The sequence below is a fragment of the Pieris napi genome, chromosome 4 (assembly GCF_905475465.1).
Source record: "Pieris napi chromosome 4, ilPieNapi1.2, whole genome shotgun sequence".
NCBI lineage: Eukaryota > Metazoa > Arthropoda > Insecta > Lepidoptera > Pieridae > Pieris > Pieris napi.
Window position 1 is genome coordinate 12,815,844 of NC_062237.1, and position 13,556 is coordinate 12,829,399.

Consider the following 13,556-nt stretch of genomic DNA (forward strand, 5'->3'; position numbering starts at 1 on the left):
GCTATTTAGATAAAAATTAAAATTGACTAGTGTCGCTACAACCTTTTTAGGTCTGGGCCTCAGATTTCTGTATCTGTTTCATGATTATTTTTCAATCAAATAGGCAAGTATCAGCCTGTGCCTGACACACGCCGGCGAGTTTTTGGGTCTATGAAAAGCCGGTTTCCTTACGATTTTCCTTCACCGTTCGAGCGAATGTTAAATGCGCACATAGAAAGAAAGTCCATTGGCATAGCCGGGGATCGAACCTACGACCTCAGGGATGAGAGTTGCACGCTGAAGCCACTAGGCCTTTTTTAGATACAATTATAAAACAATATAGCTGACTTTGACTATGGAAGTCAATGGTTATATATCTGTGACGCAGTCTTTAAAAAAGGCAAGGCAGACTTATATTGTATATTTCGGTATATTAATTTACTCACAGCAACTCGGCGCAATGTTCTTACCTATAAAAGATCAGTGATAGAGACGCGAATATCTCCCCACGCTACGAAACACACATACATCACATAACACTATTGATAACAAGTTTGATTGCACATAATGTTGTAATTCTACTATTGGTCTATACAGTGCGTGATTTATTAATTTGCTCCAATTTCTTCCACGCCATTTCCTAATACCAATGTGAGAAAAATCAGAACAACTATCTAGGTTTGGGAAACATACTCGAGAATTACTGTTATTATTTTAGATTTAAATTAACTAGAATGATTATAACTATAATATTCAAATATCTTGGGATGTTAAAGGTAGACTGTTGCTGTTTCTATGGGTAATCTTGATTCAATGGTATAAAATGAGTAAGGAAAATATTCAAAATTTTTTTTTATCTATAGTTTTGAAATTTTTATTTATTTATTCCATATCATTATTCTATCTTTACAGTAATTACTAATTCGATAGAACGACACAATATTTATACCCACACCCATTAACCTAGATAAAAAACATTGAAAAAATATATTTATATACCTAAATCTTATAACTAATAATATAGGAAGCAACTCTTGTGAACTCAGCCAGTGTACAAACAAATAGGTCTATTTATTATATGTATTGCTCGCCTGAGTGGTGAATTTTATGTTCTACTAAAATTGATGTGTATGTGTATGTGTGTAAAATTTATAAAGTCATACTTTCGTGTATATTTTTTTTAATTAGGCAGATAATATACGAATTTTGAACGCGACGCTTAGTAATTTAAAATGACACCTTAATAGACTTTACAATACCTCTATAGTATTTATGTATTTTATTTGCACAATAACAATGCCTATAGAATTTCTCATGCCAATAGTTTCTCATAAGTAAATACCGATGATCGTAATGAAACCGCGTCTTTCATTGAATTGTGTTTTTTATTTGATTTTAACGATTCTAACTACGATTATTCTCATAATTATGTCATTAAACTTGTCGCCTAGCATATATATGTACGTATTGCAGTACGATGAAATACGTATATATAATAATAGCCTTTTAATTCGAATAGATATTTCAATCTTCTTTTAGGTATCTGTGTGCCTTGTTTTGGCAAAGGCCTCCTCCTCCAGAGAGGAATGGCGGGCATTCCTCTCTGCACTGTGCCACTCTCTACCATATACCACCTGCTGTTTCTTTAATTTGGTCTATCCAACTAATTCGTTGTGATTCTCTTTTTCTTTTGATGTACCTATATCTATTTTATATAACACTTTTGAGGTTTTTGTTTGAGAGTGAGTGAATTTCTGGTTATCTATGAGAAATGACAATGGTTGAAACATAAAAATATATATTCTATATTGGACATTCACTAGAGTAAATAGTAATATTGGCCTTCGCTCGGCCTTGAAGTCCTATGAATAACGGCTGTGCATCATTGGAGTTCTCTTTTAATCTTCTCATATATCAGGCACGGAAGGCTTTTTACCTAAATACGATCAAGGAAACAAATGCTATATGAAGCCAATACCTATTTAAGCTTGTAGAGCTCATTATTATTATTTATTTTCGATTCACATTTATATATCTTGAATAAATGTGCGTCTCTCATACCTGAGGTCGTAGGTTTGATCCCCGGCTGTGCACCAATGGACTCTGTCTATGTGCGCATTTAACATTTGCTCGAACGGTGAAGGAAAACCACGTGAGGAAACCGACATGTCTTAGACCCAAAAACTCGACGGCGTGTGTGATTTAAAAAATGACCATGAAACAGATTCAGAAATCTGAGGCCAAGACCTAAAGAGGTTGTAGCACATTATATCATTACATTTGTTACAATACATGTACAATAATTGCTACACCCTTCCTGTTATTTATCGCATGAAGAGTCGAGAACAATCCTTTGTTTTGGTGAATGTTCACTGTTCAGGCCATTGTGAAAACATCTTCCTATACAAGGATGGTTTACAATAGAGAATGTATATTATCCGTTTACGTAACCTGTATTGTACGCGGAAATATACTAAAAAATAAAGAAAATATCCATAACTGAAGATTTTTTAAATTTCTTGTGTTGACTTGACTATAATGACGTAAACCGACCTTTAAATCATGAATTCATTAAATTAAATACTAAAATATACTTAGTTAAAATACATCAGTGGCCCTACAACTGTTTAGGTCTGGGCCTCAGATTTCTGAATCTGTTTCTTGATCATTTTTCAATCTAATAGGCAAGTAGGTGATCAGCCTCCAGTGCCTGACACACGCCGACGACTTTTTGGGTCTAAGACATGTCGGTTTCCTCACGATATTTTCCTTCACCGTTCGAGTGAATGTTAAGAAAGTCCATTGGTGCAAAGCCGGATCGAACCCACGACCTCAGGGATGAGAGTCACACGCTCAAGCCACTTGGCTAACCCTGCATAATTACCTAAATAGCCAATTATAAAATATAAGTATTTCCGAAATTATTTGCGTATTCGAGATGAGAAAACTCTTCAACACTCTAGCCAAAAGGCTGTATGGTCCATGGGCGGCGATATCATTTAATATTGGGTGTTCCTATAAACATGAATGTACAATAAAATATCGTTTCACTATCTTGTGTAAATTATTATTATATATACAATTCAAAACCTCATTTTTCTCTTTAGCCACAACTCCAAGACCAGTTTCGTCAGTATTACCATCACGTCGTCCATTCCGCGTGGCCAGCAGACGACGGCCCTTCGGTCCAAGTTCAACAACTTCCACTACCACCACTCAAGCTACTACTCAAATGTTAGAAAGTGAGGAGTCATTGCAAGATCTTGGGGATACTGGTATGATCTGCTTTTATTTATTATAATGTGAAAACATAAAATGTGTCAGGGAAACTAATGGAAACTGATGCTAAGTATAAGAGTCGAAGAAGGGGAAACAAAAGTATTAAAAAGTATTTTGGTATCATGACTTGATATCATTGGATAATTTATTTATTTTATTTAATTATTAATGTTTACACACATATTACTATATCCACGGTATATTTTACAAACTCTTTTATATAAAATGTATGACAATTTAGGTAAATGTTAAAAAAAATTAATATTAAAAAAAACAATTAAAATATATTCAAGATAAATAAAGATACATTAAATCTTTTACTACTGTATTATTTAATGACAGACCATCTCGAATATACTTCTTCGCTTCAAAACTTTTATTCTAATATACATAATTACATTCAATTAGTGATAAAATTAAAATTTAAGGTAGGTTAGTTGTGTACACCGTGTTCTCAAATATTAGAAAATAAGCTATTTAAAATGAAAATATTAGTTGCTCTGCAAATATAAACTATTTCGTGTATATTTTTTTTTCAAAACTTCCTCTCATGCTTGGTGTATACATTAATACCTACTCTGTATACAGATGCGTTCGAAGATCCATCTCTTCAACCACGAAACACTAAAAATACCAATGTACAAAGACGAAGACCGCTCGTACAACTTAAGAGTGACACGGAAAATCAAGGTAATTGATTTACAAAATAAAATATACTACTCGCGGAACTCTTTAGAGCTCACTTTACTATAAAACAATATCTATTTAAAAACATTCAGCCTATAAACTCATAAGTGGTAATTACAGATCAGAATCCATCAGCTACCAACGACGACAAGAAAGAAAGGCAAAGCAAGAAGTACAGTGCAACCTTTAAACAAAATCAATTAGATGAGACTCTGAAAGGTCGGTCTAGTGGAGAGGAAATCGAAGCCACTACTGAAGGGAGATTAGTTACTTCTGAAGGTTAGTCTTTTTTGTCATAATAGATTATATTATGTTTGTTAGTCGAAAGCTTTAATATTATGTTTTACTAAATAATATTGTTTTTTATAGATTATAGCGCAGAAACTGCTGTAGCCTTAGCAGCACACCAACTTATCGCCGCACCCGTTCCAGTCATTCAAGATTATGAAGAACCAAAAACCACGAAGAGACCTAGAACATCGCAAACGATCGTAGATTACAAATACACCAGTCCTTTTTACAACGAAGAATTAAAGACTCAAAACACAGAAGATTATTCACATACCCACTCACCTCAGGGATTCGAAACCTCAACACCTTACTTCAAAACTGACACCGCTTCAACGTACGACACTAGACTCCCATATACATCTACAGATGCTTTCACAAGAAGACCGTATTCAACTATAGGTGAATCAACAGGAAGATTTGATAAAACCACACAATTTGCAACAAACACCATACGACCGGGCGTAAGATTCACCATTCCTGATGGTTTTGAATCGACACCTTATATCAGAACAGAAGGAACTACTTTCGACTCATTCGATTCGACTGGAAGATACGACAGAACTCGATCTAACCCAATTGCTGATTCTACTCCATTTTCGCGAAATACGATTCGTCCATCCGGTGTATCACTTAACATTGGTTCAGACAACTCTGGAGAATCTACATCGCGGTTTACCTACGACTTCACATCGACAGTAGATTATGAAGCAAAGTCTAGACCAATATCAACAGTTAATCCAGTGGAAACAACCAGATTTAATACTGCAGCAGATTATGAGCCACGGGTAACAAGACCACGATTGCCGTCAAACCCGACGGCTTCTAGCATTTTTGAGTATCCTTCGACGAGGAAATTCTCGCGACCAGCTGGTTTTTCACCAAGTTTACTAAATGTTGGTCTCGAAGCTTCGACCTTAAGGTTAGGACCGTCTACAGCTAGATACTTGGGGTCTAGCGGTAAGATTCCGGTCTCAGGTTCAGAAGGTGCTAGTCAGGAGCCCTCGTACTTTACGAGAGAATACCTTTTGGAGTCTCCAGTGACGAAGGCCTATGATGGTGAGTTTATAATAATTATTAGGTAAAAAATATATCTAACACAATTTGTATTATAACTGATTTTCGATTTTTTTTTATTATTTCTAAAATGTTGTGACTTAAAAAACGATGATGTAACTAAATGGTATAGCTATCTCACACCATTTACCATGGAGAGTGTTCAGAAGAGTTATTTGGACTAATACCTGAGTTCATCATCGGATGTGCTTTGACATCCGACGATGATTACAAAATACCATTCGTATCACCTTGACATCCGTTGTTCCACAACTGAGCGTTTCTTAAGGCAGCTTCTGCCGCGCAGCACCACTATGTGGAACCAGCTACCCTTTGAAGTATTTCCAAACTCGACTTAGGGTCCTTCAAGAAAAGAGCATACCAATTTTTAAAATGCTAGCAACGCACTTGCGAGCCTCCTCGCAATGTGATTTTCCATCAGAAGAGGTTCCTGCCGATCTGTTATATAAAAAAAAAGATACAAGTACTTCCCTCCTCATATTAAACATTCCAGTATTTTCTTATTAAGTTGTTTCCTCATTTTTGTTCGACGTTTTAGTGTATATTATCTATATATTTTTTCTGTTGCAGATGAGTATCAATACCTATCTCCTATAACAACACCACAAACTACAACAACTAAAAAGTCACCCCCACGAAGAAAAACAATCTATCGAAGAATTTCAACTACACTAAAAACTCCAGTCGCGGAAACGCCTAAATCAAGGTCGACTAGAAAACCTTTCGAAAAAATTCCAGAGAAGGAAATTAAGTCCGAAAAAGAAATAGTGAAACCATCAGGGCCGAAAAAGTCAGAATTTGATTACTACGATGATGATCAGGAGAAGATAGGAGTCAAATATGAGAAGGAAACCAAAGTTATTTTAGATGGAACAGGTTAATAACTTGATTTTTTACATTCTTGTTTAAATTCCTACACTTTTTATCGCCATAATATTTTTTATTTCCACTATAAAAATTCATGTGTACCTACTTCATACCATTTATACTGTTACAAACTTTAAGTTACAAATAAACTAGTTATTTCAATAATATATTATAATAATATAAATTTTACATGTAAAAACGTGAATTTATTACATTATTTACTAAATTTTTAAGGCAACTTGCCTTTATAGTGTGGGTCGAGTGTTTTGACCCATAAGCTTTGGCAAAAAAATGATCACGATTGCTGAAAAAACATTCGAATTATGTAAATGTTTATTTATGTTATTAATATATCTTTTGTTTTTTCAGGTAATATAGAATGTCTGGATATCGGAAACTTCCCACATCCCTCTTCTTGTAAGAAATTTATATCATGTGCACGAATACGTGGTGGGTCAGTGCTGGGATGGGAATACATTTGCCCCAAAGGGCTTTCCTTTGATCCTGTTGGAGGCATTTGTAACTGGTCTGCTGGTTTGGGATGTCAGGAGAAAGATCTTGAATAAAATTGATAGGTTTCTTTCAAAAATCTTGTAAACGTTAATTGCCGTAGACGTAAAGAATAGCAAAATCTATCCAACAGAAACAAATGAAGATTTTGTTGTATAATATTATGCTTTTTATCATTATTTGAGAGAATAATACTAATATAATATTCTTTATGCCTAAGGTTCTAACGAAAATGGGCCTGATTTCACGATTAAATAGAATGTCGTTTAACAGCAAAATTAACAGATTTAGATTTTATTTCTCTTTGGATTTTTTGTTAGAAATCAGGCAGGTCACGTGATATGTAAATATTATTTTCCATCCTAGTGAAATTGGTCTCAAGAATACTCGTTGTTATTAAAATGTACATTTATAATGTATTTCTAGTTTGATATATGTGACGTCATTGACTGATATAGTTCTCTGTGACAATATTTACAACGATATTCATGTACATTTTCCTATTTATAAAAATATAAGTAAAGTTTAATACTCAAATGTTTCCTACTTTTATACTCTTTTTCATAATATCACTGCCATTTTGTATTTTTATATAAGCACTATATAGCGTATCAAAATTAATGAAATATCGAAAACATTTCAAAATGTGCCTTAATTATTATATAATAAATATAGATTTAAGATATTTTTAGTTAGACAAATAAATTTTTTAAATAGTTTTTTTTCTTCTTACTCCTTACTTATTGTAACAAATATTTAGAGAGAAAGAAATATACCTAAACTCCTGCCTTAAGGATTTCATCCCTTTATGATTTTTGCCTCTATTTAAAATAGCACACAAGAACAGTCCCCTTAATTAAGGAATTAAATCCCGATCTTGCGAAATCTCGTGCCATTGTGTTCGAGATCAATCCCGAAGCGAAACTTCAAGATTAAGTGTCAGTAGAAAAAAAATCTCTTCAATGAACAAGCGTGTCTTAGCGTCGAAAACATGTAACCGCAGCGTTGTTATATAGGTATTAAACTAAGTGTTATTTAAAGATGAATAGGAACAGTTCAAAGGCGACGAAATTATCCATTTGCCTAGCAAATATATCGTCAGATACCCTTTTCATCGCCTCCACGGCTGATTATGAGATTAACACCGCAAAAGAAAACGAAGTTGAATTGCCTTTTTCAATAATTGCATTACGTGGTATAAAAACCAACACGACTTTTTAATTAGAAGAGAATCTCAGAGTCTCTAAAAATGATTCAAGTGTTTCTGCGAGATTAGATAGACTCACTCATAAAAAAGAGATCAATCAATATGAGTTTACCTTTTACGGGGTTACAAGGGGTTTCTTTTTAGCTTTCAGTTCGCTTATAAAAAGCCCTGTTGTAGCGCAATCAAAGTTGAGTGTGAGAGGGCATTTTCAGCTGTCGGGTCCATAGCGACTGCCAAAAGATGCCGCTTATCAGTCAGCACTCTCGATACTCGTTCCTCCTAAGAAGTTATTTCCAAAGTTATCCTAAATAATGGATGGATAGATAGAAGTAAATAACGCTTTATTCACCACTGCGAAGGCTTGTAATCAAATATTTAATGAATATGTTTCGTGATATATTATAAATAATTAGCACCAGTTATTAAATATGAGATACAATGCCTCTTTTTCTTGAAAATATTGTCGTATCGTAACAGTTATCGTTGTGTTTAGTGTCAGTTGTTTCATTTAGTGAATTAGGTTGGTTTTAAAATATGTCTTTTAAGTCTTAAGTCAGGCTAAATTGTAAATTAACAGACAATATTTCGATTATCAGTCTATAAAAAGTCCATGAGTTACACGGTCATACCGGCTATTGAAACTGGCTATTTACACGAGAGATATAGCGCACAAGTGTGGGCGCAAACCCATAACGTGTTCTTTATTTGGTGTTTTTCACACACCAACTAACATTAAATTATTTAAAAAAATACATTTTCGGCACCCATCCATGGCCCCTTGCCATCATGATCTGCAGTCAAACATTCAAAACCACTCAGTGCTCATATTTATTTAATATCGGCAAAAAAAAGTCAAGTTCCATAAAATCTTTATTACAACGTTCTTTTACTAATATTGACATAACCGATGCCTACACATGTTAATTTAACTTTTTGCGAGACAACCGTTTCTTCGTCGGAATCTTCGTCTTCACGCAACACTTCCAGTTTGAACATAACACCGAAGAATTCTTTTAAGTGTTGGAGAAATTTGATCGTGTATTCTGATAAAGGTCCAACCTGTAAAAAAATATGTATAATGCGAGTTTATATTTTCTAAATATATCCAAGTAAATAAAAATCTGATGTCAAACATTCTTTCAGAATTAAAAACTGTGCGACGCTGAGACAAGCCTGCCTCAATAAACAGAATAAGTACAAAATAAACTTTTTTCTAGCGACATCTTTAAATTAAAGGCCAGAAAATTAAAAATATTTTTTTAAACTGATTAACTTCAATCACACCTAAAACAGACATGCAACCAATTTTTTATATTGTACTCCTCTATTGTATAAATATTACAAATTCTAATGTCCTCTTAAATACATACAAGAAAATTAAATTAGTTGTCTGACATTTAATAATATACAACATATTAATGTCATACATTAATACGATGAACTTACCACACATTCACTGACGTCTTTTTGACCCAAAGCCATCCACAAAGCGAGGATCCATTGAAAAGACGAGTCAACTGCGCCACCACGGTGTATTTCATCTAAAAGCCTCATGCCACATTCCCGACCAAGGTCTTCGGGCAGTGTGCTATCACCGCTGCCGGCTTCTACAGACTTCTATGAACGAATCAAAATTCATTTATTAAATAGGTTTACAAGGATATTGTTAGTAACTGCAACCCTTATGCAACTAAAACATAATACAATATAAAAAAAAAAATATATATATATATATAGGTTTGTCTCGTAACATCACACAAATCAAAGAAAAGAAGTAACAATAGAATAAAATAAATACTAACGGCTTCAGTACAGTAGAATGTTTTGTCATTAGTTTCGGCAACAAGACTGACTCCAAACCCTGGACTTTTTCCGGCATTGGAACCTCGACATTGATCTGTGTTAATGTACACATCTGGTAGGAAGTTAAGCATTACCTGAAATCCAATGACCATATATAAATATATCTTGATTGACACAAATCATACAACACTACATAGAGAGATTTGTAAGCTTAAATGGGGCATAAATAATTTACATCAAAAATAATTTGTGCAAAATAACCCAAACAAAACTGGAATATTGGTTGCCTAAAAAACCTTAAATTGTTGTTATTACCCCTTTAGCTGCATCAACAACTCTATTAGCCATGGTCGGTGATACCCTGAGTGCGTATACAACTCCCCTTATTCTTTTCACTAAACCCCACTTGGTCCATTGTAGTGGCCGTAAATGTCTTCTGACGGGACATTTGAATACTATTTCCCCACCGCCTAAAGGTGGTGCACCTATAAACATATGACACATTATTATTTGTAGCAGATACAACAACAAAAATAACAATATGTATATATATTGAGCTACAAAGAAGTTCCTTGACAAAACATTTATACATATCTAAGGTTTTTAAAAATTAGATGTTTGCTATCAAATTTGAAAAATCATACACTGATTTTATATCTCTGAATCTAAATAGGGAAATGGTGTTATTAGAACAAGTAACACTTATTTTTTAACAAGGCATACTAACAGAGTAAATATTACATTTAAAACTCCGGAGACAAATCAATATCATAATACAAAATTAGAATAAAACATATACCATACATAAAAAAATCTATTTACTATTACATAATATTAAAGTAAAAGTATTTGGCAATAAATTTCACAGGTTTCCAACCTTTTATCATAACATAAGAAATTCATTAGACCCACCTCGTCTTATTACTTTCAATTCTAAACCATCATCAACTAGTATAAATTTTAGTAAGATTGGTAATGCCGCAGCTTTCACTTTATCAACAGAAACATCTAAATCATGATGCGTAACCCCTTGAAGAACAGCATTTAAAGGCTCTTTACAAAATGGGCCCAGTGCTAATAAAACTTCCAGGTAGTAACCTATAAGAAAAACAACAGATAAAAATTAAACTCTGAAAACAACATATTATAGAATTAATTGTCTCATTGTGTTAAATGCCTAAGAAAAGAATTACCAATCTAAGCTGGAAGGAAGACTTAAATTGCTAATCCCTAATCAACCTATGTATTTTTTAGTAGCCCAACCCGGATATGTGACAATGTTCCATCATTATTACTATTACCATATTATCTTTGAGAGTTTTCTATATACATCCTAATTCGAGACTTAACTTAATGACTAATAATAAAACTAACCTATTCCCCTCTGAGGGCAACAACTGTGAGTAACCTGTCCACCTATCAATATACCAGGCTGATAATACAATGATGTCCCAGTCTCACTTAACTCCACTCGAGTACCGTTTGTTATTTTATCCAGTAATCGTATTAAATTTACTTCGTACTCTCTGAGACCAGGGTCATCTTGCGTACTTCTTATTTCTTCTATTTTTACAGAACGTCCACTTAGAGTAGATAGTAATAGCCGCTGACGAAAAAAATTACTTCCTTTGTAAACAAGAACATCATTTTGAATTATGGCTGGCATAGTTAACTTTTTATAAAGCGACAATAATATTTTAAGGTCTTTTAATTTCTAGTCACATGTATTATTTTATTCAAAATTCAAATTCAAAACAAATTACAAAACACATGTGAGTTACTGTGAATTTTGACATTCGGATGTCAATTGTCAAAACAAATGTCGAGATCTTATACGTCAGACGAATGATGAGTAAAGGCGACAAACACCTAAAATAAAGTAAAACACATAAAATCTAATATATTATATAACAAACATTGTCAGTTTACGTCATTGGAACAATAAGTAATGACGTTGACATAATATAAAATGTCTAAAAATTAATATATAAATCTTCAAAGTTCAAGCATGTGTTGTTATTGTTCTTAATTCAACTAAAACTAATTTTAAATTATTAATGAAGAAGAAATACTAAAATGAAAGTTAAAATAGGAGATGTCGTATTACCAGGCGATTTCTGCGATGAAATAATGGCTGTTGGTGTAAAATCCAAAGTTGTATTAGGGCCGGGTTTAAGGAAAGAAGTGGATCAAGTCTACATTATGAAGGCGGGAGTTTTAAGGAAACGAAACCCCAATACATTTTGGGTGGATAGTTATCAGAAGCGATATGTCCCTTCTAGAAGTGAAAATGTTATTGGTATAGTAGTTCAAAAAGCCGGTGATTTGTATCGTGTAGACATTGGAGGAAGTTGTACTGCAGCTTTGTCATATCTTTCATTTGAGGGTGCCACAAAGAAGAACCGACCTGAAGTTCAAATCGGCGATGTTATTTACGCTAAAATGCTTGTTGCTAGCAAAGATATGGAACCAGAATTAGTTTGTGTAGACTCACATGGCAAAAAAGGAAGACTGGGAGTTTTGAATGATGGTTTTGTTTTTAAATGTTCACTGAACTTAATAAGAAAAATATTGAATCCTATTTGTCCTCTATTAGAGTCATTGAAGAATGAATGGCCATTTGAGTTGGCTGCAGGCATGAATGGTAGAATCTGGATTAAAGCTAACACTATGAGAGAAACAATTGCTGTTGGTAACGCAATATTAGGAGCTGAATATCTGAGTGACGATGAAATCAAAACCATGTGTACTAATATAGCTAGCATCCTTGCTGGTCATGTATCATAATTTCAATAGATAATAAAACCAAATAAAACAGTGATGGGAGATTTATTTTGGCAAATGCAACTAACCTAGTAACAGAAATCTCAATTCATTGTGTAAAACTACTTTCAGGCATTCAACTGCATTTCTGTACACATAGTTACTTACTCAACCCTGTCTGAGAATTACTTAATGACTTATGTAAGGAATAAATCATAGTATAGTTTGCTAAAGCATTAAAATATCTTTACTAAAATACTATAGAACTGGTGGGTGGGGGGAAAATGTAAAATAATATATACAAAATAAATTATTATTTAGTAAAAACAATTGTAATTGTTTGAAAAAAAGCTTTGCCAAATATAACACTTGACAAAAATAAGTAGGTGGTACATAATATTTAAGAACTGGTAAGTAACCATGTCAATAATCAAATGGAATATGTAAAATATATATAACAAGCCTTGCCACTTGCACTATATACAAATTATGTGGCCGTCACTCTGTTATCAATATACAACAATTTATAATAATAGGAGCTGAGTGACCAGAATTCAATTTCTTATTTTATAATAATTTAAAATAAAATAACAATAAGAGCTAATTTATACATTACTAGTATTTTTACACTTTAATACAATTTTGGGAGATACTTACATTAAAATAAATAGTGAAGACTTAGAACTATGAATACAATTAAAACTATTTGATTCGGTCATAATGAAGCCTCTTGAATTGAAATATACTTGTCATTATGTCAAAGTCAATAGTATAGAAAATGTAAAAATGGTGGGTAGTTTCTGATTTTTTAAATACAACTGAAAGAAAAATTGTATAACATAATTTTGTTGTATGACTAATTAATGATACTTCTATTAAATTATACAAGGTTTTAAGGTGATGTGCGGGTCATTTCATTATAGAACATATTTGATACTATATTTAATATTGATTTACATAATGAATATGACCCTTTAATTGCTGTATTTTTTTTTTAAATTATAATGTTATATCTTTTCTTATAGTGCTTAGGGGCCATTCAAGTATTACCTGAGCAGATTTACTACAATTTAAACCCCCCCCCCCCCCCCCCCCC

General features: G+C 33.1%; 3 protein-coding genes across 3 annotated transcripts in view; 2 read left to right on the forward strand and 1 right to left on the reverse strand.

Annotated features, from left to right (window-relative positions):
- Window positions 1–7,335, forward strand: part of LOC125049015 (flocculation protein FLO11) — a 76,481-nt gene extending 69,146 nt beyond the window's left edge. The window contains exons 21-26 of the mRNA XM_047648009.1: window positions 3,087–3,254; window positions 3,847–3,948; window positions 4,066–4,224; window positions 4,315–5,292; window positions 5,881–6,186; window positions 6,547–7,335. Of these exons, the coding sequence (XP_047503965.1) occupies window positions 3,087–3,254; window positions 3,847–3,948; window positions 4,066–4,224; window positions 4,315–5,292; window positions 5,881–6,186; window positions 6,547–6,743 (1,910 nt within the window). The 3' untranslated portion in view covers window positions 6,744–7,335. The remainder of the gene's footprint in view (window positions 1–3,086; window positions 3,255–3,846; window positions 3,949–4,065; window positions 4,225–4,314; window positions 5,293–5,880; window positions 6,187–6,546) is intronic.
- A 1,416-nt stretch (window positions 7,336–8,751) lies between these two features.
- LOC125048838 (probable RNA 3'-terminal phosphate cyclase-like protein) lies at window positions 8,752–11,484 on the reverse strand. The gene is made up of 6 exons (XM_047647759.1): window positions 11,072–11,484; window positions 10,610–10,795; window positions 10,013–10,182; window positions 9,697–9,831; window positions 9,341–9,511; window positions 8,752–8,953 (listed from the first exon to the last, which is right to left on the reverse strand). Exons 1-6 carry the CDS (start codon window positions 11,361–11,363, stop codon window positions 8,768–8,770), a joined length of 1,140 nt encoding a protein of 379 aa, XP_047503715.1. The 5' UTR covers window positions 11,364–11,484; the 3' UTR covers window positions 8,752–8,767.
- A 180-nt stretch (window positions 11,485–11,664) lies between these two features.
- On the forward strand, window positions 11,665–12,516 carry LOC125048839 (exosome complex component RRP40). The gene has a single exon (XM_047647760.1). The coding sequence runs from the start codon at window positions 11,774–11,776 to the stop codon at window positions 12,482–12,484; it is 711 nt and encodes a 236-aa protein (XP_047503716.1). The 5' UTR covers window positions 11,665–11,773; the 3' UTR covers window positions 12,485–12,516.
- Window positions 12,517–13,556: the final 1,040 nt, after the last annotated feature.

Excerpts from the sequence above, each read along its gene's own strand:
- LOC125048838 (XM_047647759.1), bottom strand. The coding sequence starts at position 11,363 with ATGCCAGCCATAATTCAAAATGATGTTCTTGTTTACAAAGGAAGTAAT. Across the intron at positions 9,512-9,696 it reads CATTCTACTGTACTGAAGCC|AAGTCTGTAGAAGCCGGCAG; the intron begins GTTAGTATTTAT and ends ATTCGTTCATAG. Across the intron at positions 8,954-9,340 it reads AAGACGTCAGTGAATGTGTG|GTTGGACCTTTATCAGAATA; the intron begins GTAAGTTCATCG and ends ATTTTTTTACAG.
- LOC125048839 (XM_047647760.1), top strand. The coding sequence starts at position 11,774 with ATGAAAGTTAAAATAGGAGATGTCGTATTACCAGGCGATTTCTGCGAT.